This window comes from Spermophilus citellus (assembly GCF_964194105.1).
Source record: "Spermophilus citellus genome assembly, chromosome: 6".
Taxonomy (NCBI): Eukaryota; Metazoa; Chordata; class Mammalia; order Rodentia; family Sciuridae; genus Spermophilus; species Spermophilus citellus.
Genome location: NC_138187.1, coordinates 82,368,482 through 82,395,294, shown reverse-complemented (window position 1 = coordinate 82,395,294; position 26,813 = coordinate 82,368,482). Strand labels below are relative to the sequence as shown.

At 34.9% G+C, this 26,813-nt stretch overlaps 1 protein-coding gene across 1 annotated transcript in view; it reads right to left on the bottom strand.

The window, feature by feature from the left end:
* MYO3A (myosin IIIA) overlaps positions 1–26,813 on the bottom strand; it is a gene marked incomplete at both ends in the record, with an annotated part of 197,984 nt that overhangs the window by 161,232 nt on the left and 9,939 nt on the right. The window contains 2 exons of the mRNA XM_081300337.1: positions 19,586–19,685; positions 20,259–20,363. Of these exons, the coding sequence (XP_081156463.1) occupies positions 19,586–19,685; positions 20,259–20,363 (205 nt within the window). The remainder of the gene's footprint in view (positions 1–19,585; positions 19,686–20,258; positions 20,364–26,813) is intronic.

Below are 26,813 nucleotides of genomic sequence, written 5' to 3'. Positions count from 1 at the left end.
CCATTAAGGAATTTGGAGTCCGACCCCACGAGATGGAGACTAGGGCCAACTTTTTCTTCTATTAGATGCAGAGTCTCTGGTTTGATTCCTAGCTCCTTGATCCATTTTGAGTTAACTTTTGTGCATGATGAGAGAAAGGAATTCAATTTCATTTTGTTGCATATGGATTTACAGATGCTATCCTTCCTCCATTGCATGCTTTTAGCACCTTTGTCTAATATAAGGTAGTTGTAATTTTGTGGATTGGTCTCTGTGTCCTCTATTCTGTACCACTGGTCTACCTGCCTGTTTTGGTACTAGTACCATGCTGTTTTAGTTACTGTTGCTCTGTAGTATAGTTTAAAAATCTGGTATCGCTATACCGCCTATTTCACTCTTCCTGCTTAGAATTGCTTTTGCTATTCTGGGTCTTTTATTTTTCCAGATGAATTTCATGATTGCTTTTTCTATTTCTGCGAGGAATGCCGTTGGGATTTTGATTGGCATTGCATTAAACCTAGAGAGTACTTTTGGTAATATCGCCATTTTGATGATGTTAGTTCTGCCTATCCATGAACAGGGTATATCTTTCCATCTTCTAAGGTCTTCTTCTATTTCTCTCTTTAGGGCTCTGTAGTTTGTATAGGTCTTTCACCTCTTTTGTTAGGTTGATTCCCAAGTTTTTATTTTTTTGAGGATATTGTGAATGGGGTGGTTGTCCTCATTTCCATTTCAGAGGATTTGTCACTGATATATAGGAATGCCTTTGATTCCATTTTTTGGTAACAACTCTTAGGGTTGTTCTCTCAAAACTAAAATGGACTGGTTTACTCCCTATCAGACATGTCACACATGATTATTTTATTATGTACCATAGTTGCAGCAACTTCTAGGGGTCTAAGGACCAGAACTTTTTTTTTGCTTTTCATTTTTCCCCTCATTAGTTATTCTCTTTTTCCTTTTTAAGAGCCAGATATTAAATCTAGGACATTCAAAAGAACACAGAGCTGAGGATGTAGATCAGTGGTAGGGTGCTTGCCTAGAATATGCAAGGCCCTGGGTTTGATCCTTTGCCCTGCAAAAGTAAACAAATAAGCAGAAACAACAATAAAAACAAAAGCAACCATGTATCTGAAGAAATTTTTTGTTTGTTTTTTGGTACTAGGAATTGAATTCAGAGGTGCTCTGCCATTGAGCTACATCCTCAGCCCTTTTTAAAAACATATTTTTAATTTTATTTTGAGACAGGGTCTTACTAAGTTGCTTAGGGCCTAATTTGCTAAGTCTGGCCTTGAACTTGGGATTCTCCTGTCTTGGGTTCCCCAGTCACTGAGTGAGATATAATTTCCTGAGATTTCAGGTATGTACTACTATACCCAGCCCTAAAAAGATCTTTAGTTTACACTCTAGGTTCCTGACAAAGAGAAAGACTACAATTTAAAACAAACAAAAACAAAACAAAACAAAACAAAAATCATAAAATTCCTAGAGAATGAGGAAGAATCTGATTTCCAGAGTTACTACATTATTAGATTAAAATATCTATTTTTCAGCAACAACAATAAAAAATCATAAGGTATACAAAGACACAGGAAATTATATCTCACTCATGGGGAAAAAAGTAAACCAACAGAAACCAGCCCTGAGATGATGAACTTGCTACACAAGTACTTTAAAACAACTGTCTTAAAGATGCTCAGAGAACTAAAGGAATATATTGAAAACATTAGGAAATGAGATGTGAACAAAACGGAAATACATTTAAAAAAATATTTGCCTAAAAATACACTCTGGAAATAAAAGTACAATAACAGAAGTGACAAATTTACTAGACTGATTCAAAAGCATATTTGAGCATGTAAAGGAAAGAATCAGTAAATTTGCAGAAAGAACAATTGAAATTATCAATTGTGTAGAACAGAAGAAAAAACAATTGAAGAAAAGTGAACAGAGCCTAAGGAATCTATGGGACACCATCAAGTGGACAGATGCGCAGTGTGAGAATCCCAAAAGGAGAAAAGAGAGAGAAAGAAGGAAGAGAGATTATTCAAAGAAATAATGTCCAAAAATTTCCTAAATTTGATATAAGACATTAATATTCAAGATCTTAATGAATCCCATGTAAGATGAATTCCAAGGTATCTATACCAAGACACATAATAATCAAATTGTCAAAAGACAAAGATGAAGATAATCTTGAAAATAGCAAGAGACTAGTGGCTTATCAGATAAATGATAAATAAGACATCAGAAACTCTGAGGCAGTGGAGCTGAATTTTTTGAAAAATTTCGTCCAAGAAACCTATATCCAGCAAGACTATCCTTCAAAAGTAAGGTAAAATTAAGACATTCTCAGATTAACAAAAGCTGAAGAAATGTCTTAAAAGAAACGCTAGCCTGGCATGGTGGGGCACACCAGTAATCCCAGCAGCTCTGGAGGCTGAGGCAGGAGGGATCACGAGTTCAAAGCCAGCCTTAGCAAAAGTGAAGTGCCAAGCAACTCAGTGAGACCCTTTCTCTAAATAAAATACAAAATAGGGCTGGGGATGTGGCTCAGTGGTTGAGTGCCCTGAGTTCAATCCCTGGTACCCTCCCCTCAAAAAAGAAAGAAAAAGAAATGCTAAAAAAGAATCCTATTTTTTGAAATAAAAGGTCACTAAATAGTAACTGGAAGCTGTAACTGGAAGCTGTATGAAGAAATAACAATTCAGTAAAGATAAATGTAATGAAAATTATAAAAACAACTCTTGTTTTAACTTTGGTTTATAATTTATATTTTTGTTTTTTACATAATTTAAGAGATGAATGCACATTTCAAGAATCTACTATTAGGGCTAGGGTTGTGGCTCAGCAGCAGAGCACTTGCCTAGCATGCTTGAGGCACTGGGTTCGATCCCTGGCACCACATAAAAAAATGGGCAACTAAAATAAGAAGGTATTATACCCATCTACAAATAAAACAATATTTTTTAAAAAATCTACTATTAAAGCTAGTATAAGTGTAATTTGGTTTGTAACTGTGATAAATAGCTTTCAATAGGGCTTAAGAGATTAATGTATAAAGGGCACAATTATTAGTTTATATTTTGGATACACAATATATAAAAATGTAATTCTATGTTATTGATAATTGAAAGGTTGTTTACAGAGATGTATGGAAGTAGAGTTTTGATATTTTATTGAAGTTAGGCTGGTATAAGTTCAACTATAAGGCATAAAATGTAATCTCCAAGGTAACCATAAATAAAAGGAAATGAGAAAGGAATTTGAATACTTTGTAACAAAACAGAATTAACTAAACAGAAAAAGAGAGAGTAATGTAAGAAACAGGAACAAATGCAGCTATCAGACATACAGAGAGCAGAGCAAAATGAAACAAGTGATTCTTCCTTATCAATAATTACTTAAATTTCCATGAAATAAATTCTCTAAAAGACAAAAACTGGCATAATGAATTTAAAAAATCTGTTCTAACTCTATGCTATCTATAAGAGGTTCACTTTAGATTTAAGGACATGAATAAGTTGAAAGTGAAAGGAAAGGGAAAAATCTTCCATGTAAATAAATGACCAAAATAAAGAAGTGACTATATAATATCAAATAAATAGATGAACTTTTTAAAAAAAGTTACAAGAGACAAATAGTTTCGGTATAGAAAAAGTAACAATTATAAAAATTTACACTCCTAATATTAGGACCTCAAAATATCTTAAGAAAAAACTGAAAAAATTGAAAGGAGAACTAGGCAATTCTAAAAGAGTAGTTGAAGAATTTAATACCCTACTTTCAACAATAGATAGAACAACTAGACACAAAATAAGTAAGGAAACAGAGTTCTTAAAAACCACAATAAATGAAATAGATCTAAGAGACATAGACACAACATTTACCGAACAATAGAATACACATTCTTCCCAAGTGCCCATGAGACATTTCCCAGAACAGACTACAGGGTTGGCCACAAATAAGTCTCAATCAATTAAAAAAGATAGATATAGCAGGATATGGTAGCACACACCTATAATCTCAGTACTTGGGAGGCTAAAGTAGGAGGATAAGTTTGACTCCAGCAACTTAGCAAGACGCTGTCTCAAAATAAAATAAATAAATAAATAAATAAATAAATAAATAAATAAGGCTGAGGATGCACTCAGTGGTAGAGTGTTCCTAGGTTCAATTCCCAGTACCACATGCACACACATTCATACAGGCACAAATGAAGGTATACAAAATTAAATTCTCTGGCCATAATAATAATAGAATGAAGTTACAAATCACTTTATAGAAGGGAAACTAGGAAATTCAGAAATTTGTGGAAATTAAAGAAGACATTCTTCAACAACCAGCAGGTCAAAAAGAAATCAAGAAGGAAATTAACAAAATAACTGATACAAATGAAAAGGAAAATAACATACCAAAACTCATGGAATGCAGCACAAGCAATAGGTGAATTTATAGTTATAAACACACATTTTTTAAAAAAAAATGAAAACTTTCAAGTGAACAGCCTAACTTTATAACTTAAGGAGCTAGAAAAAGAACAAACTAAACCCAAAGTTACCAGAAAGTAGGAAATAAAGATGAAAGCAGGAATAAATGAAGTAAACAGAAAAACAAAAGAAAAAACTTCATTAAACCAAGTGCTAGTTCTTCAAAAAGATGAACAAAATTACAAACATTAAGCGCACTAAGAAAAAAGAGAAAATTCAAATTATTAAGGCCAAAATGAAAATGGAGACATTACTACTGATGCTACACATATAAAAAGGATTATATGAGAGTACTATGAACAACTGAATGACAACAAATTGGATAACACAGATGAAATATACACACTCCAAGAAACACACAACATACCAAGACTGAATCGTGAATAAGGAGAAAATCTGAGTAGATCTATAGTTAATAAGGAGATTAAATCAGAACACAAAATCTCCTAATGAAAAAAAGTCTGGACTGAATTTTTTTTAAGAATTAACATTTAAACTAACTAGAAGAAGAAGAAAAAATTTTCCTTATTCTTTCCATTTGACCAGCATTGCCCTCATACCAAAGCCAGAAAAATATCTCCCAAATTTTATGTACCATTATCCCGTAGGAATATGAATAATAAAAATCCTCAACAAGGGCTGGGGATGTGGCTCAAGCGGTAGCGCGCTCGCCTGGCATGCGTGCAGCCCGGGTTCGATCCTTAGCACCACATACCAACAAAGATGTTGTGTCCGCCGAGAACTAAAAAAATAAATATTAAAAATTCTCTCTCTCTCTCTCTCTCTCCTCTCTCACTCTCTCTTTAAAAAAAATCCTCAACAAAATATTAGGAAACCAAATTCAAATATATCTTAAAAGGATTATACACTATAAATAACCAAGTGAAAGTTATTCCTGGAATGCAAGTATAGTTTCAATAAATAAAAATCAATCCACATATTAACAAAATTAAGAGGAAAAAAATACACAATCATCATGATATAGAAAAAACACTTGACAAAATCCAAAATCCTTTCATGATTACACACACACACACACACACACACACAAGATAGAAGGAAATAACCACAATATAATAAAATCAATATTTGAAAAACTCAGTTTTTCATGCTATTCAATGGTAAAAGACTGAAAGCTTTTCTTCTAAGATCAGGAACAAGGAAAGGACTCTTGTCTACACCACTTCCATTTAGCATGGTACTAGAAGTCTTGGCCAGAGAAATTAAGCAAGAAAAATAAATAAATGATATCCAAATTCGAAGGAAGAAGTAAAATGATCTCTTTCACAAATCATATGATATATACATATAAAAAGAACCTATATGCTGAATACTACAAATCCTTACTGAAATAAATTGTAAAAAAGATACAAATAGATACACATTCTTGTTTGAATTGGAAGAATTAATATTGTTAATATATCAATATTACCAAAGGAATCTACAAATTGAATGCAATTGCTATCAAAATTCCAATAACATTTTTTGCAGAAATAGAAAGACCACCCTAAAGTTTGCATAAAGTTAAAGGAGCCCTAAACATCCAAAAATATCTTTGAAAAAAACAACATACATTTGGAGGATTCACACTTCTTGATCTTAAAACTTATTTCAAAGATGTGGTAATCCATGGTACTGGCATAAAGAAAGACATACATGCCAATGGGATAGAAGAAAAAGGCAAGAAATAAAGAATTGTATGTGTGATCAGTTGATTTTTTTTTTTTTTTTTTGATAAGAGCACCAAGACTATTCAATGGGGAAAGCACAGTCTTTCCAAGAAATGGTGCTGGGAAAACTGGATATTCACATGCAAAAACTGAAGTTGGACCTTTACTGAACACCATATACTAAATAAAACGGACTCCAAATGGATCAAAGGATCAAACATAGGAGCTAAATCTATAAACCCCTTTGAAGAAAGCATAGGAGAAAAGCTTCTGGACATTGGATTTTAGAATGATTCCCTAGAAAAGACACCAAAAGCACACGTAATACAGGGAAAAGAGAGAGAGTGGACTTTGTGAAACTCTAAAGCTTTGGCCATCAAAAGACACTACTGACAGAGTAAAATTAACAGGGTAAAAAGGCAAGCCACAGAATGGGAGAACATTACATATTGTATATCTGATGAGGGATTAACATTCAGAATATATAAAGAACTCCTAAAACTCAGTGACAACAGAACAACCAACCTGATTTTAAAATGCGCAAAAGACTTGGAGAGAGATTTTTCCAAAGAGAAGGGGAATTGCATGGAAGGTGGAAGGAGACCCTCACTGTTATACAAAATACACGTATAAAGATGTGAGAAAAAAAAAAGAATAGTGTCACCTTAGATTGGGTAGAGAGAAGTGATGGGAGGGGAGAGAAGGGAAGTGGGGAAAGGAAGGACAATAGAATGAAACAGACATTATTATTACTGTGTGTATATACGTGACTACATGATCAATGTGATTCTGCAACCTGTACACTCAGAAAAATGAGAAATTATATCCCATCTGATTCAAATGTATGATGTGTCAAGGTCATTGTACCATCATGTGTAACTAATTAAAACAAAAAATTTTAAAAAGAAAGAAAATATACAAATGACCAATAATCAGAGAAAAAGATGTTCAACATCATTAGAAAAATACAAACCAAAACCTTACACCCATTAGCACGGCTACTATTAAAAAACAAAACAAAACAAAAAAACCCAGAAACTAGCATTAAGGAGAATAAGAATAAAATAGAACACTTGTGCACTGCTTGTGGGAGTGTAAATGGTACAGGAATTGTAGAAAACAGTATTACAGTTCTTCAAAATATAAAAAGAGAATTACTGTATGATCCAGCAATACCCAAAATAACTGAGTGAAAGGACTCAATGAGACATTTATTTGTAATGCCTTGTTTTTAGAAGCATTATTGGTAATAGCCAAAAGATTTACACAAACTAAGTTTCCATCCACAAATTAATAGATAGACATAATGTGTCATGTAGATATGAGGGAATATCCTTCAGCCTTAAAAAGAAAGTAAAATTTGACACACACTATATTTGCCATACTATATGGATAAATCTCAAGGACATCATCCTAAGTGAAATAAATCAGTAAACAACAAGACAAATAATACACAATTCCACCTTATGAGGTACTGAGAGTTGTAAAACTCATAGAAACAAAATGCAATGATAGGTTTTGGGGTTTGGAAGGAGGAGAAAATGGTGAGTTATAATGAGTACAGAATTTCAGTTTTGCAATGTAAAGAGAGTTCCATGGATAGATGGTAGTGATGGTAGCACAATAACATGAATATCTTTAATACCACTCAGTTATACAATTAAAACAGTCACAATAGTAAATTTTATGTTATAAACACACACACACATACATACACACACCACAATAAAAATGTGTTATTTTTTTAAAAGGCAAAAAAAAGTAGAATATTCTACAGCTGCCCTAGGATAAAAAAGGCCTAAGACCTCCCCATCAAATACACAGCTCTCTTCTTAAATGTTTTTAAAAGATTTAAAGTACATAAATAATCATATATTATTTATAAACAATGCTTATCTGATAATCTTGTTTAAATAGTATTTAGTAAACATATGCAATACTTCACAGTTGATATTTTTCAGAATTATTGTACATCTCTAATTAAAAAAATACATTGAAGTGTACCTTTCAACAAAACACTTTCTCTCCCTAAACTTTTTTTTCCCTTTGTTAATTCGGAAGATAGGAATAAATCAATGATCCTTTATTGCTTATGGGTCAAAAATTACTTAGTGAATCTCATGCAGGCTATACCCTTTCTCACTAGGAAACTCATATTCAGACAACCTTTTGACATACAAGGGGGACCAAAAATCTTCTGATGGTCTCCTTCAGAAGATTGAGATGGTCATCATTATACAAAATTTATGTATGAAAATGTGAATTTGGTGTCAACATACCTTATATACAAACAGAGATTTGATAAATCATGGTATAAAGGTGTATTAAGAATTGCAATGCAAAAAATATGAATGTAATGCACTCCTCTATTGTGATGTATGTAAAAAATAATAAAAATAAATAAATTGATTAATTTAAAAAAAAATCTTCTGATGGCCCTGTGACAAATGATATTCTAAGTTCTCCCCAGCTTTAACACTCGGTGAAATCTATGAGATGAGTCCAGGTTGGAATGTCTGGCTCTACCTGGCTCTAGATTTACCTCTTTCTTTAGGATGTAGTTCAGGCTAGGGATGTGACTTAGTGATAGAACATGTGCTCATTCACAAGCCCTGGGTTCACTCCTAAAATGAAGAAAGTATGGTGTTTTCTCTAAAGATATCAAAATCTCACTGCTTGCTACCTTCTCCTCAGCTTTAGACTTATGAATCGTGTCCAGAGTTGTCTGCACCATTCAGTTCTTTTTATTTTTTCTTTCTTGTTTGTTTGTTTGGAGTACTAGGGAAAAACCCCAGGTCTTTGCAAATACTAAGCCAGGGCTCTACCAGGGCTCTCCCCAGTCCTGCACCACTCAAGTCTGCAGAAGTATGCACTTGTACTGGACCTCAGTTATAGAGAACTGAGTACACACTCTACTTGTTATTCATGGTGCACTCTCATTACTGATACCTTGTCTCATCTTATCATCACCTTCTGTCCAATTCACCTCTCCCATTGTCCTCTCTCCTTCTCTACCACAGAATCATTCATTCATGTGAAAGCTCTTCAAGCTTTTAAAATTTTCATTTGCAGATTAAGATCATTTACAGGTCTAGTTCAAAACACTTGTTTTACAATGAGAAAGACTGAGAGGCAAAGAAGTGATTCTTAGAAATATAAGGAAGTCCTCTTTGATTCATTCAGTTATCTCATCATAGAAAAGCACACTTGGTACCTCTTATTAAAATCTCTCCTGCTATATTAAAGTATTTTGTTTCTGTATTACATAAATCCCTAAATACAAAATTCTTTTTTTTATCTGTTGCTAAGCAAAACCACAAATCTTTCAAAATGTCTGCAATTCACTTTTAACTTATATTACAGATTTTTTACATAATCTAGTTATGTAATTTAATTTTAGCAACTAAAGTCTAAAGTTTTAAATACCTGTCAGAGCACAGGGTAACATGCATAACATGCAACAATAAGAAAAAGAATTCTCTAGAATATTTAGAAAATATTTGTCTCACCCTTTCAAAAACACTCTTGGGGAAAAAAATTTCTTCATTCACAGTCTTTTGCAGAAGGAGAGGGCCTAGGCAGCCTTACTGGAACCTTCTCTGTTCATAACTAAATGGATGCAAAGAGAATATCTGACCCAGCTTGGAACAAAGGAGCTTGTTCTCCTACTCCAAATTCCTTTTAGTTTGAGGGATTAAAAAATCTGGGTCAGTTAGCTGTTGGCATTGGACCCATAAAGTCAAACAGAGGAGGTTGAAGGCTACTGTTTCTTGAGTAGCTTTGGGCAATTTGTAACTCCAGAGGGTGGTCTGCACACACTCATAAAGAAGCAGAGAGACTGTTTCTCCATGGAGAGAGCAAGAGACAGAGGGAGCAGTCTTGGCTTCTACCTTCTACTTCCCTGACCCAGATTCAGTCACTTCAACCCTGTTCTCATCTATGAGATTGCCTTCTGTATCCTTCCCATTTTTGGAGCTGGTTTGGATTTCTGGTCCTTATGACTAAAAGAAACTTGTCTAAAGTATACAGCATTATCTATAATATCTAATGCCTTAACTCAACTTTGAAACATGATCAGTTTGAAACACTTGAACCTGGGGTTCAACAGAATCACATCACTATAGAATCTACTTATTCATGGTTTAGTTTTATATAACAAATAATTATAAATGTCCTTTCTTTCAAATAAGGTAGGGGTCATGTCTGCAAAGTTCAATAATACACCCTACCCGAAGTATTAAATTTTTATTTATGTAGAAAAATTCTAAAGCTTTGTCAATTATTAAAAATGGTTTTCTCTTTTTTTAATATATAATTCCATTCTATAAGACACCAGGTCTCAGAGTCTCAAGATTCATAACATTCAATTAGTATATATGTGTGTGTCTATATACATGCACATATAATATATGTATGTGTATGTATATATGTATGTGTGTATATACATGCACGTATAATATATATGTGTGTATGTATAAGTGTGTGTGTATATGCTACATCTCTAGTCTCTACTGTATAGATTTTTTTTTAATTTTGACAGAATTTCAACCTTTGAGAAAGTTGGCAAAAGAAATACAATGTGCATTTTTTTCTGAACCACTTGGGAGTATGTGATCCACATATGTTTTTTCACCCCAGGAAACTTTAGTTGAATTATTACAAACAAGGACATTCCCCCTATACAATAGTCAAAATCAGCAAGTTTAAACTGAAACATTTCTATCATCTGATCTTCAGATGTCTTTTAAATTTCATTAACTATACCACGTTCTTTTTTTTTTTTTTTTTTTTTTTTTTTGCTACCGGGGATTGAATTCAGGGGCACTCGATCACTGAGCCACACCCCCAGCCCTATTTTGTATTTTATTTAGAGACAGAGTCTCACTGAGTTGCTTAGCACCTTGCTGTTGCTGAGGCTGGCTTTGAACTCATGAAAACTGCTGGGATTACAGGCATGTACCACCGCAACCAACCCAAATATGTTCTTTAAGCAAAACAATCAAGATGAGTTGTTGCTTTTAGTTGCCAGTCTCTCTAATCTCTTTCAGTCTGGAATAGTTCTTCAACTCTCCTTGAATCTCATGAACTTGACATTTTTTTTTTTTAAGATTTCAGGCCAGTTATTTAAAGAATTGTTCCCAGTTTGGGTTTGGTGGATACTCTCTCATAACTTTATTTTTGGTAGAAATATTAGAGACATGATGCTGAGGTCTTTTCATTGCAGCCCATCAGGTGGTGTATCGAAAGCCCTCTGTGGGCTGTGTGGACTGTTGTGCATAGTAGCCTCCTGAGGGGATAAGTCTGGCACTGGGAACCTTCTGTGGCACCCTGGACAAGGACTGACCACCTGATGCAGGTGAACTTCCCCCTCAAGCTCTGCCAAAGATCCCACACAGCACCTGAGATGGATGTGACCTGCCAAAATGTCAATCAACCTGCTGACTGCAAAACATCTTGAAGCAAGCTCTGCCCTGGAAACCTTGTCCCTGCCTTTGATGTACCCCTTTAAATAAGCCAGAGGAGCCATTTTGCCTTTGTCTACTTCCAGAACCCTTGTGGACTAGGTCTATCAGGGGCTTCACTTTCTGTAAGTATATTTTTGAGTATTTGTGCTTTGTTATTTACTAAATATTTAAGATTGTAAATTTTAGGGTGGCCTGGATTATCCTGGGCAGGAAGAAGAACCCCTTAATGAGACGCTGGCCATTATCCCCTCGGTAATGGCATGATTTTCGTTTGTCTCATGACTAGTTACATTCATTTGGGTCACTCATTAAAAATCGCCTGCCAGTCTTCTTCCCTACACAGTTTATCGTTTATTATTAATAAATATCTTGCAGAGAGTTATTTTGAACTATGAGACTAATCTTATTTCTTTCCAAAACTTAACCCATTAATGTTAGCATTTTTGAAATTTGTGTGTGAATTAATTATTACTATAATGGCTGCCAAATGATCTTTAAATTTTCATTATTCTTTCTGTATTTATTAGCTGGCATTCTTCCATAGGGAAAAGTTTTTGCTTCTCTTTATTTATTCACATATGTGTGTGTGTGTGTGTGTGTGTGTGTGTGTGTGTGTGCACATGCACGCACATGTACATGCCTACATGGATTAGCAGATTTCTATTTTCTTCAATGGATTGGCCTCATTACTACCATTTATTATCATTATTTGGATGCTCAAATTGTCTTAGATCTGATCAGTGAGAATTATCTCAAATTGCCATCTATGTCTCTTTGAAGAGCCTTCATAGTTCTTTGAAATTTTTTTAACTTTCTAGATACCCATAAATTCCTTCTGTAGCCCTAAAATCAATCAAATACTCCAAGAATCCTTAATTCCTTATAGTTGAGAACTGTATGTAAAAGCCAAGAGCTAAGGGCTTGATATGCTCTCTCTTGGGGGTGTCAAATCTCCCAATACCTCTTAATAGTAACAGCTAGTTAAACTCTCTACAGAGATCTATCACATACACATATTATGCTTTTGTTTGTATATATTGAAAACCATGAGCTCACACTGTATCTTTAATTCCAACCCAATGCCACTGGGTTCACTTTATTCCCTTTTTCATATTTATAATTCTTTTTTCTTAAGAATTAACTTTTTAAAATTTTAAGTAAAGATCCCTGCTTTCAGTGTCCCAGAGTATTTCTTGATAAAGTTCCTAATGTTATGCCTTCACCCCCATCCCTGTGCATATGCTCCCCTCACCTTGCTTCAGCTCTCACAACCCAACTATGGTCACCGCCATCACCCCACAAGAATGTCCTGCTCTTCCCACGGGGGGACCCAGCACTCAATCCCAGGACACCACTACCAATGAGCTCCCAGCCTGGACACCTTCCTCATTCCACCAGTCTCCAAACTGTGTGCTGAGCTGCACCCCCTATTCCCAGACTTGCTTGTCTCAGCTAATGGCTTTTTTTTTCCTGAATTATTAAGCAAGTATGAAAGGAATGAAGGATTCTTCCTAGTTTTAAAGTTCAGGTGTACCTGCTTCCCTTGATGCTAAAAAGTGGGTTATTAAATCACAACTTCTCTTTGACCTACGTTATGCATTGGGGATTTGGTCTAAAATGGGGCATGTGGGCAAGAAGAGATTTAAAGCCATAAAATATTCTGTCATAAGAACAATGTCTAAATAAATCACAAAAAAGTACGTTCTGTACTTCTATATTGAAATGTTAACTATCCTATTAGAAATCAAGTTCCCCAGAGAGAAATCTATAGAAATGAGAACCGAGGACTGCCCTTTAAATTTAGCTTCTCTTTCATCTTCTATTCAAGATAAGGACTACTTTTTTCAGACATTCGTTGACTTGCCTAAAGGGGTTTATCTCCTGGGAAGTCATATTATTTATGGACTGATCAGATACCAGCAACTGCTAATGCATTTCATTAATAATGTTTACAAGCTCACTTGCCTTTTTGCTCTCTAAGGTGTCCAGTGGTTTTCTGTAAAAGTGTATTCCACTTAACAGAGAGAGAAAAAAAAAGGTTTTCTTAAAGGTTGTATTCATGACTAGTATTAGCAAATGAATCGTATTTTTAGTGTAATTAATTTGCTTGATATTTAAACTAATAACTGAATTTATTATAGCATAGAGAAATTGTTTGCTTGTTTTTTTTTTAACATAGAGAGACCCCTGGAACTAAGAGTTTTAATCTCTTACCACCCTTTATCAAGGAATTACTATGTGTACAGTACTCAGTAGGAAGCGGGGTGGGATTACTACTTCAGGGCAATGATAATAGCTCAGATTTTCAGGATTATCATGTGTCAGTTATTATGCCAAATAGTTTACACCTAGCATCCTATTTACTCAGTAGCACCAACCTTAGGAAGTAGTAAATATCCTTTTCCACACTGTTAGATGAACAGATTGATGTGCCTGGAGATTTTAAAGAGACTTTCCCATGGTCACACAATTGCATCGAAAATCCTCCCTGTCATTCATTCATTCATTTGACAGTACTTACAAGCATTTTCCATTTGTCAGTACCATGATGGGTTCTAGGAACAAAGTGACCCTGTCACCGTGAAGTTTAAAGCTTAGCAGAACAGCAGTCAAATAAAACATATCGTTATAATAAAGTTTGACAAATGGTGAAATGAAGTACAGGGTGTTGGAGAGGTGCACAGTCAGGCACACAGAAGTTAATGGTGTACAGGAGTTGGGAGGTTTCTATGCAGATAAAGTATCATACCTAGAACTGGTCAAAAATTCAATATCTACTCTTGATTCATAGAGAATTTTCCATTTCTTCATTTTGCCTATAATTATGGCTCCTCATAACTGTCTGGGAGGAAAGTAAAGCTGAGTCAGAAATGATTAATCTGAAAGCCCTTTTCAGTAGAGTTCAGTTTGTCTTGGATAAGTGTTTGCTCCATCTTTCAGAGGTCATCCCTCCTCCTTAAAGACCTTGAGGCAGGGAGAAGAGGAAGGGTGGGTCTCTAGTCTCTGGGGCCATGTGCTTTTGTCTGCCTGACTGGCTTCCTGTGCTGGCATCTGCAGCCACCGAGCTTGTGGTCTGTTCTTCTCATACAGCAGACTTTCTTAGTTCCTCTTGGCAGATTAAGGCTCAGGGTGGCTCCAGCAGGAGCTGAGAACGCTCTGAGGTCTGGCTATGCCTCACCTTCAGACCTGGCCCAGGCAATCTGAGCTGTGCCTCACACGACCACCTGGTCCCCTAAGAAACACCTTCTAGACACTCTTCAGCCAGATTATTAGTTACTTTGAAGTTTCTAGAAACTAAGGGTAAAGATTTGGGGAAGTTAACCTTGAGTCTTTCCTCTGCCTAATCACTCTGCTGCTCCATGGTAACAAGGACATGGCTTACCCCACTCTGTACTGCAGCTGACAATGAAGTGGCCTCCTCTGTGCAGTGAATGGGAGTGGAAGTGTGAGGTTTAGGGACATCTTCCTGTCCTCACTGTCATCTTCACTTGTTAAAAGCTCAGCTTGCTCTCCTGCCACGCTTTGTTTCATCTTCCCATAATCATCCTAGAATTTGCAAAGGGTTTCTCTCTTCTTTCCACCCTTTTACATGAACCGTATGGTATTACCCTGGAAATTCTCTTTTCATATGCTAAAGCAATTTGGACAGACTTTTTCAGGAGACAGCCTGGGCCTTACTACAAATTCCTATATTTGAAGGTTAAAAGCTGAATATTACCCCAGTCATTTTTCTGCATTCCTTCTGCAATAATAAATCTTCCCCTAGAAATGTTGCATCAGGCACAGGGGGGTTAGGACTGTACTCTTGGGTAAGTGAAAGAGAAATTCATATTAATAAACTTTAAAGTACTTCCTCAGTAATATGCATAAGAGCTCTGAGAAAGACTGTGGCACATTTAAGGGACTGCAAGAGACTGATGTGGCTAATAGGTAACAGGAAGACAGGTTCCAGGTGAGCACCAAAGGATATAAAGGAGGCATTAGTCATTAAGAGCTTATTCTAAAGTAATTCAAATGACCAACAAATTTATGAAAAATACTCAACAGCATTAGCCATCAGAGAAATGCAACTCAAAACCACAAGGAGATATCACCCCAACCTAGTTACAACAGTTATTTTCAAAAATCCAAAAAAATAACAAATACTGGTGAAGATGTGGAAAAAATGGAGCCCTCATACACTGTTGGTGGGAGGATAAATTATTACTGCCATTATGAAAAACCAGTATGGAGGTTCCTTGAAAAATTAAAAACAAAGCTACTCTATGATACATTAATCCCACTATTGGGTATATTATCCAAAGGTAAAGACAAAAGTATACCAAAGAAATATATGTTTATTGAAGCATTATTCACAATAACTGAATACAGGAATCAAACTAGATGTCCATCAATGGATGAGTGGATAAAGAAAATGTGGCATATATATACACACACACTATATATATATACATATATTACATGGAATACTATCATTTGCAGTGAAATGGATGGCACTTGAGGTCATTATAGTAAGTGAAATAAATCAGACATAGGAAGACAAAAATCGAATGTTCTTTCTTACAGTTAATCAGAACATTTAATAAAGATTATTAGAGGCTAAGAAGAGAGGGTAGGAATAAGATAGAGGGAGGATGAATAGTGATTACCAAACACAGGTAGAAATATGTTCTAGTATTCTATTTATCACATTGTAGGGACTATAATCTGTTGTATATATTACAAATAACTAAGAAGAGAGATCAAAGACTCCAAACACAAAGTAATGATAAGCAGATGGAAATGTCAATTCCTTTGATTCAATCCGTATGTGTTGAATCAACTGCTCTGATTTGGTCATTATACACTTTATACGTGTAATTAAAACTGTACCCCGCAGAGCCAGGCACAGTGGCACACACATGTAATCCCAGCAGCTCAGGAGGCTGAGGCAGGAGGATTGTGAGTTCAAAGCCAGCCTCAGCAAAAGCGAGGCACTAGCAACTCAGTGGGACCCTGTCTCTAAATAAAATACAAAATAGGGCTGGGGATGTGGCTCAGTGGTTGAGTGCCCCTGAGTTCGGTCCCTAATACCAAAACAAAACAAAACTGTGCCCGCAAATTTGTACAATTAAAATAAAATCTTTTAAAATTAATAAAATAAAGAGCTTATTCTATGTCACTAGAGGAAGTCATTGAATGAAATAACAAAAATAAAGTGGGAGAATCAGATATGTTTGTGGAAAGACTCCCCCTTGTTACAGAATGGACTGGAGGGAAGAAAACAAGACTAGATGTAAGGATTCAGAGAAGTCAATTTCAGGGGCCCAGGCAAGAGGTGACAAGCAGGACTAAGCACAAGCAGAGGACCTAACAGAGACAAGTTTTGTGATTAGCTATATACTAGGAGGTAAGGACAAGCAAAGACTTAAGGATGACCCTAAGTTCTGGCTTGAGCAATGAGTAGATGCAGGTGACTTTTTCTAAGACAGGAAACTCTTGATCTATAACAGATTTCTAGCAATGGGTGAGGTGGTAGGGTTTAATTTTGGGAATTCTGAGTACGAGATGCCTGACAGCCTTCTAAGATCTTCAGTGTCCCACATGAGCTCACGATCTGTTTTATGACATGAGAAATTAAAGTAAAATTTATTACAAAACTCTTTACTGCCAGCAGTTGCCTTTTCTGAACACTTGATTTGAACATAAAATGAGGGCACTGATTACTAGATTCTGCAGTTTGTGGTTTACCACATGGTATTCTTTCTACCCTCAAAAAAGTTTCTTAATGTATGCAGACATCCACATTCCTCAGGTTTTAATTCAGATAATAACCCACTAATCAATTTTTTGGTGGGGGTGCCAGGGATTGAACTCAGGGACACTCAACCATTGAGCCACATCCCCAGCCCTTCTTTGTATTTTATTTAGAGACAGGGTCTCCCTGAGTTGCTTAGCACCTCACCATTGCTGAGGCTGGCTTTGAACTTATGATCCTCCTGCCTCAGCTTCCTGAGCCACTGGGATTACGGGCATGCACCGCCACACCTGGCCCCACTAAGCATTTTTAAGGTGAACTGAACCCATGTCCTCTTACCACGGAGAACAGAATATAAATAACGCTTTATATGAAATGTTGGTATTTGATGCCAGACTTGCATTTAAGTGGCCAAATGGCTCTCATTTCTAATTATTGCTGAAAAGAAATCAACAAACCAAATAATCTAAAACCAGTGCTGTCATTTTGTTAGCTATCCAACCTAAAATGATTTTTATTTATTATCTAGGCTTATTTTTTAATCTAACTTATTTTAGAAGATATCCCAGGAAGATAATTTCTCAAAGATACTAGTTCACCAATTTTTTTTCTTTAATGGCTAGAAAAGTTCTTTACTTACACTTGTTTGAGCAACTTTTAATGTAGTCTCTATTCATTGTAACCATTTTTTTAAAAACAAGGGAATTATGAGATTTTTAAGTTAACTATCAAGGTCTCCATTTGAAACTGTCTTTGAGTAGAGCCAAAATTATTCTCTGAGGAGAATAATGACCCTGCTTATGCAGCAGTGAGGAGTGTTTTGTTTTTGTTTTTTTTTAATTTTTAAATTTTGTTGCTGTTTTTAAATTTCAAACAGAAGTCCTTATTAATACCCAGCCAGATTGTTCAAACATATGGCTCTCAACTCAACTAGCAACACAGACTGGTTGCACCCCAGTTATAAATCAGGTATTTATTGTCAAGCTCACCGCCGTTCATTAGTTGGCAATAGTTCAGGTCAGAAAAACAATGCACAATCTGATGTGTGTTTGAAGGACATGCTATCATCAGTCTTCTCAACCTGCTCTGAAATTCATTCCTGGGCTAAGTCAAATACTAAAGTACTGGGTACTTGGATATTAAAACAATTTGAAATTAATCTAAAACTAATTAAATTTCCTCTGTTCAGCAAAATGAAGGGAGGTTTGTTCATTTGATTTACAGCCAATGAACTGCTATACCCAAAGCAGTAGGTCTACGAAACAGACAAAGACAGGGTTCTGCTTCTCAAAGACCCTGTCCATCCATATTTATTTTTTTTACTTATAAAGACCAAATAGGAAACTATGGTTCTAAGTGGCAAATTTAAAAATAGAGAAATATACAGGGTATAGAAGCACAAGGTGGGACACCTTACCCAGCCAGAGTACAGAGGAAGGGAAGGGGAGGAAAGCCATCCACTCTCAGAGGATTTGCTGTAGTTCAGGGTCAAACAAGGGGAAGTATAAGAAAGCACCTTCACAGATGAAAAGCAGCTACCCAGATGAGGGTGCATGCATCAACAACAGTGCCTTTGGCTGTAACACAGAAATCTCAAATTGGCTTAGTAAATATGGAAATTTAGTAAATATGGAAATTTATCATTTCACCTAACAAGTCCAGAGAAAGGGTAGGCTCTAATGTCGACTGACTTAGTGACTTGATTATGTCATCGGGAACCCCATTCTTCACTCTCTCAGCTCTGTCTTTCTCAGGATGGAGTGCTTTATAAGGTCACAAGGAGACCAGACCAGTTTCAGGCAATATGGTAAACACAGAGTCTCAGGGAAGACAGAGACCATCTTTCCCTGTCTCCTTCTTAGGAGGCAGAAAATATCCCCAGATGACCCTTAATGATATCACCTCACATCTCAAAAATCCTGGATTTGGACATGTGCCCATTTATAAAGCCATCAGTAATAAAGGCAAGGAGATACTGTTATAGTATCATGTTGTGTGGGACACTATCTGTTTTGTAGAATAAACTATACATTTTACTACATTAGTGTTATGTGGGACTAAGCTGGGTGACCTGAGAGCTGGAAATCTCTCAATTGCCTAATTATTTATGTATTTCTTACCCAATGAGATACTGATATTTCCCTATTTTCAATGTATGGAAAAAGCAAAATGGTTGGGAAATGATAAAATCATATCATACAGTTCACTGTGCAACCCAAATTCATGCATTTAAACAAAACTTACCAAAATCTACCAGCTTAACTCCACCTTCAGTAGTCAACAGAATGTTATTTCCTTTTATATCACGGTGGATAGTTTTGTTGTTATGTAAATGCTGAAGTCCCTAGTAGGTGAGAAATAATAATGATTCTTTTTTTTTAAAAAAAGGCATCAAACCAAAAAATATTTTTCATATAATACATTTGGGAAAAATAAACAGTAAATACATGAAAAAATTAAAATTCACCCTTCACTATTTTACCTTCAGTTAGTCAAATCAAAGATCATCTTTTACACTTTGGATTATATAAAAATTTACAAAACCAAAGCATGCTCCTTAGCTTTTACTAAACATTTGATTAGAAAATGTGTTGATTTCAATAGAGGAAATTTTTTTATATATTTATTTAAGGTGATGGCAAATGAAAACGTATTAATTAAAAAAATACACTTTCTATTTTCATCACTATTGTGGTCTAAGAAACACAGGAAATCAGAATTCAGGATCCTGTTGCTACAAGGAAAGTCAATTTCTAATGGAAAATAGGAATTAGTCATGAAAAGCATTTCAGACTTTGCATATACTTTTGCATCAATAAATACTAATGTAGAAATATTTTTCTAAAAATAGGACCTACACTTTTTATTAATTAAAACAGCCTCATAATTAATGCACAAATAATTTAAATTGCCTTACCATTAATGCTTCATGTAAAATATAGGCAATTACAGGCTCACTCATTCTTTCACCCCTCTTCAGAAATCCTTTCACAAGATCAGTCACGGATCCTCCATTGCACAGCTAAAAAAGAGTATTTCAAGATGCATATGACACTGAAGTTTTGGGCTGCAAAAAGTTTTCCTAAAACATTTTTTTTTAAAAAATTGTCCCAATCTTCTGTTTTAAATGATTACTTTCATTATCTTTATGGACTCACAAATGAAATGAGCATACAAACTTGTAGGTATGTACAACTGATTTTTAAAACAGTTTTCATATAAATTAATTTTTAGAAGAGAATCTGAAGAAGCACTGAGCTTGATTTTTAAAATTAATGATAAGAATTATAATTCTACAAATTATTCCCAGATTTTATGATTCAGAGTTTAAAAGCAGCAGTGTAATAGACTCAATGGTCTCGATCCATACCTATATACTATTATATATGTACTCTATTTTTTTTTAAAAAAAGCACATCCTTTGGCAAATTTTGAATGCATTAAGGAATGATTAAAATAATATTTTAGAAAACTATTTAAATATAATATTTCCTATATTATTTGCATCCCCTAAATACCCAACAACTCACCAAAAATAGAAAGAATCTAAATAGAAAACAAGAAGAATAAACAAGATAGGGGAAATTTTCACATCTGGGCTGTACAAACCTAGGTAACACTAAATCCCATGTGTAACTTTCAAAGAAGCTACACTACTTGATGGATGGATTAACACTGATATTAGCAGTGAACATGAGAGGGGAAGTAATTTGGCAAATAGTCCTGAACCCAGAGAATATCCCAAGAATGTTTTGGCTCCATAGGTCCTTGATCCTCAGTGTCTGATTCTTTGGCCTTTGTTTTCGGCCTTGACCCTCAGCTCGGGACTCTTAATGGTGTCTCCCCTCCCCACCCTGATCTACTGGATCTTTTCCAACTGCCTTTGGTGCCCACCAGTGCCTGGGAACTAAAAGAGCAATAATTTCCTTGACCCTCTTCTAACTCAAGTACAGACAGAAAGGAGGTGAGAGCAAGTATATTTTTAGCATCCTGGTTTGAAATAACTGAATACACATTTTCTCAAAACCTTTTTCTGATATGGTAATTAAATTTTGCTAGATGCCTGAACACTACTTCTGGTACATTATGGATTAGATCGTAATAGCTAAGATGCACTGAGCACTTAAAACTTGATGCCGTGCACATTTCTAATCCATTTACATGAATTATCTCTAAACCTCACCAACACTCTGAAGTAGGTATTATCATCTTCATATTAAAGATGAAGAAACTGAAGCACATTCATAATTAGTCTTTCTACACTCAAAAATAATTTTTTTCAGCTAATACGGGAACGTGTGCAGCCTAGCATTTCAAGAGCTGCATCTTGTTCTGTATCAGGAAGGGGATGCTGTTTAAACTGGATATGTAAGACAGGGTTGTTACCCTGGAAGCAACGTACAGGGTCAGACTGCCTCCGCTCTGGGCCAGCGATACTGGTTCACAAAATTACCCCTGATGGAAAACAAATGGCATCCTTCACAATTGCAAACCACTTATTTAAAAGGACCCATATTTTAGAACTAGTTCAAAAATTCCTAAAAGCCACTGAAGGAAGACTAAATTTTTCATTCTATTTCTCCAAAGTGTACCCTCTCTTTGACTGCACCTTTTGCAGTTGATTATTGTGGAAGAAATACGAAAGCTATCAGAATAAAAATGGAGTCACTTGTGCCAACCCTACAGAATAAAATAAACAAATACACAAAGCCTGGAGTTTATGAAGAAAGGGTTCTTAAACTTGAATCACAAAACACTATCAGGGTCACAAACTGGCATAGAGGTCACCCTACATGAAAATTTCTACTAGGTCTTCTACCTGGTAATGTCTATGCAACCTTGGACTATCACCACTCATGTTATTAATCATAGTGCCAGGGATTATTGTTTCAAATATTTGATGTGCTCATCCTCATTTTGTGTATTAGAAAGGAAAAAACCTTCCCTCTTGCCTCAATCTCTGTGAATATGCACACAGTGTACTAAGGTATGAATATTCCCATTGTGTTAACCTGCTATTCCGCCCCCCACAAGAAATCAGAATTCTTGGGGGGAAAAAAAATCTCTCCCTGATTGCTTTATTTAGGTTGACACCACACTATTATTTGGCTTCTTTGACTTAGCATAATGAGTTTCAGATTCATCCACATAGTTGCACATTCTTTCTTAAATGCTGTTTTAATGTTGTTTCTTTTTTCGATGCTGAGTATTGCATTGATTGGACAAACCACATCATGGATTTACTCAAAGATATCTCACTTGTTTTCCGTTTTTGGCAATTATGAGTAGACTTCTGTGACTATTCATGTAAAGGTTTTTTAAATTAATTTTTATTTGTTTTAATTAGTTATCCATGACAGTAGAATGCATTTATACACTTTGATATATCATATATAGATGGGATATAATTTCTCATTTTTCTGAGTGTACATGTTGCAGAATCATATTGTCATGCAGTCACATATATACATACAGTAATAATGTCTGTTTCATTCTACTATCTTTCCTATCCTCATATCCCTTCCTCTCCCCTCCCATTACTTCCCTTACCTAATCTAAGGTAACACTATGCTTGTCTAGTACCCACCACCTTATTGTGAATTAGCATTCTCATATTAGAGAAAACATTTGGCCTTTGGTTTTTGGGGATTGGCTTATTTCACTTAGCATGATATTCTCCAACTCCATCCATTTACTGGCAAATTTCAAAATTTCACTCTTCTTTAAAGCTGAGTAATATTCCATTGAGTATATACACCACATTTTCTTTATCCATTCATCTATTGAAGGACACCTAGGTTGGTTCCATAGTTTAGCTATTGTGAATTGAACTGCTACAAACATTGATGCAGCTACATTACTGTAATATGCTGATTTTAAGTCATTTGGGTATAAACCAAGGAGTGGGATAGCTAGGTCAAATGGTGGTTCCATTCCAAGTTTTCTGAGGAATCTTCATACTGCTTTCCAGATTGGTTGCACCAATTTGCAGTCCCACCACCAATGTTTCTTTGTTGTTGTTGTTTGTTTGTTTTTGTAGTTGTAGGTGGACAGCATGCCTTTACTTTATTTGTTTATTTTTATGTGGCGCTAAGGATCAAACTCAGTGTCTCACATGTGCAAGTCAAGCACTCTGCCACTGAGCTACAGCCCCATCCCTCATGTTAATGTTAGTATTAAGTTTTAATTTCTCTTGGCTAAGTACCTGAGGGGGAACTGCTGAAGGTTGTTTGTTTAACCGTCTCTACACTGCTGAACTATCAAAATGGTCATACCATTCTGCATTCCCACAAGCAATGTATGAGATTCCTAGTTGCTACACATTCTCACCAGTACTTGATTTATAAAGTGGTTTCTTAAAGCCATTTTAAATGGCCTTAGTATTTCTTTGTGATTTTAATGTGGGTTTTCCTAATAACTAAGGTGTTGGCAATCTTTTCATGTACTTATTTGCTGTCCATATATTTTCTTTGGAAAATATTCAAAATTTCTGTTCATTTTTTTATTCATCATTTGCTTTCTTATTATTGATTTTTTTAGAATTCTTTATATATTCTGGATACAAGTCCTTTACAGGCAGGTATTTTTAAACATTTTCTTCTAGTCTGTGGCTTGCACTTTTATTTGAAGGGTCTTTTGAAGAGCGTTACGTTCTAAATCTATCATTTTTAAAAAATTTATAGAATGTGCTTTTGGTGTCATATCTAAGAAATTTTTGCCTAACCAAGGCCACAAAACTTTTCTCCTATAATTTCTTCAGGAAGTTTTACAGTTTTCAATCTCACATAAAGTAGGTGTCTAATTCATTTTAACTTAGTGTGGGTTATATAGAGATGTACAATTAATATAGCACATTTTTTATGTTAGTTAAAAGTGTCCCAAGAAACAGAAGCTAGAACTCTCAATTGAGTTTAAAATCTAGTTGCCAACACCAAGAACAGGCAAATCTTAAATGCATATTGCTACGTGAAAGAAGGCAATATGAAAAGACTACTGTTTGTATGATTCCAAGAATACTAAATTCCGGAAAAGACAAAACCGGAAACAACAAAATCAGTAGTTGTTAGTGGTTCTGGGGGAATGAATAGGGAAAGCATAGTACTTTTAGGGCAGTGAAATGAATTTGTGTGATATTATAATGGTACATACACATCATTACATATTTATCAGAATCCATAAGCTGTACAACACAAAGAGTAAACCCTAATGAAAACTATGAACTCTAGTTAGTTATTAATATTGCTTCATAAATTTTAACAAACCTACTACACTAATGCAAGATGTTATAATGTGGAGGAGTGAAGAGGAGCTCTCTGTACTCACTGTTCAATTTTGCTGCAAACCTAAAACTGCTGAAAAGATTCAGTCTATTTATTTTTTTAAAAGTACACCCTCGTTGCTAACACCAAGACTATGTAAAAGGGACCTGAAATAATGAAGGAACACACAAATAAAGCCCCCTTATAGTGTTTTGTTCTACACAAATAAAGCCCCCTTATAGTGTTTTGTCAGAAACTACACTGTTTATTCATGGTTGAATTTTATATCCAATACATTTTTACAGAAGCAAGGTACTGATCCAGAAAAAAAATCTTGGAGATACACACACACACACACACACACACACGTGCATATTTATACATATATAAATTTTCATCATAAGATATTTAATTTAATAATGATTTTTAGAAGAATCATAATTTATTTATTCATATTCAACAAATATTTGTTGAACTGTTAATATATGCAAGGCACTGAACTAGGAATAGATCAAAGGTGCCAGTACAGTTTCTGCTTCAAGCCTAAAAATATGTTCAGAACAGTGGTTTTCAACCAGAGAAGATTTTGCTTCCAGGGACATTTCACAATGTTTGGAGAGTTCTTTTTATCAACAGGGCTGGGGAACTGCTTCTGGCATCCAGAGGCCAGGGAGGCTGCCAAACATCCCCAAAATGCACAGGACAGTCCTCCACAAAAATGAACCATTCAAACTAAAATGTCCATAGTGCCAAGGTCAAAAAAAAAAAAAAAAAAAAAGAAAGAAAGAAAGAAAAAGAAAAAGAAAAAAGAAAAGAAAAGAAAAAGAAAGAATAAAAAGAAACCTAACTAGAGGGACAATAAACAATTACCAAGATTATATGTTAGGTCTTGAATTATAGTTATGTGGATAAAAAGACTTGTGTGCAAAGTACTGTAGAATTTCACAATGAGACTTGATAACATTCGGTTGAAAGGGGAAAATACAAGGTTATAGATAAAGAGCAGATGGAATGTGCTAACACGTAGGTTGATAACAGTTTTCTCCAGGTTATTTTGGCCTAATTACTTTATTTATTATGTCTTCTAGAATACAGAACTATACTTTGGAGGGGAGCAAATGATTCCTTTTTATTATTATTTTTTTATTGGTTCTCAAAACATTACAATGATCTTGACATATCATATATCATACATTTGATTCAAATGGGGTATGTATTCTTATTTTTACCATGTGTACAGATTGCAGTATCACATTGGTTATACAACCGCATTTATACATACTGCCATACTAGTGTCTGTTGTATTCTGCTGCCTTTCCATTTTATTATTTTTATGTTCATTTTTTCCCTTAGTCCTTTTAAAATAATACTCAGGAAAAAAAGGCTTTTCTCCAAAAGGATATTTTCTGACCCTAACAACATGATAACTAAATCATTTTCTTACAACTTAACTTAAGCAAACATAACTTTTAAAAGGAAGTTATGATTAGAATCCAAACAAGAAACTTTCAGTGGTAGAAAAGAAAAAGACCTTATATCGATGAACACTGTACTCTACCGCTATAGAACCCACTGAGCTAGTTTGTAGATCAGGAGACAGAACCTCACAACTGATTGTACACTAAAATGAAGTTTTCAGTCATTCTGAGATGTGAATAGCTTGCTTCAGAAGAAAAAGCAAAGTCACCCTACAATGTGAAGTCAGAGACATGAATACTAATTCTCTAAGAAGTCTATGAAAAGTCAGTGACGATGGAAAAAGAAAAAAATAATAATTTCATAATCTTCTATTTCTAGAGAAAAGTAGACAACATGGAAAAAATTAAAAACATTTCCATCCAGCCAAGAAGCAAAAAAGAGACCACAATAATAGTTGGAACACATCAAAAGTACTAACTACAATTACCTCCTTACCATAGGCATAAATATACCAACCTATCTGAAAATATATATACAAAAATTTAAAGCAAATAAGAAATCTTTCTTCAAACTTAAATTTTGTTGCTTAACTTTCACCTAGTAACCCTTAAGTTTCACCTGATAAATTCCCTATGTATTACCTAAGCAATTCAATTAAGATAGTAATTTCATACATAGGATGTGTAATAAGTTTGTATCCTAATTTACATTAGCTAAGTATTTCTTACAAATAGTAAAGTACAATCTTAGGAGCTACATGACCTCACTTCCATTCCCAATAAACACAACCACTT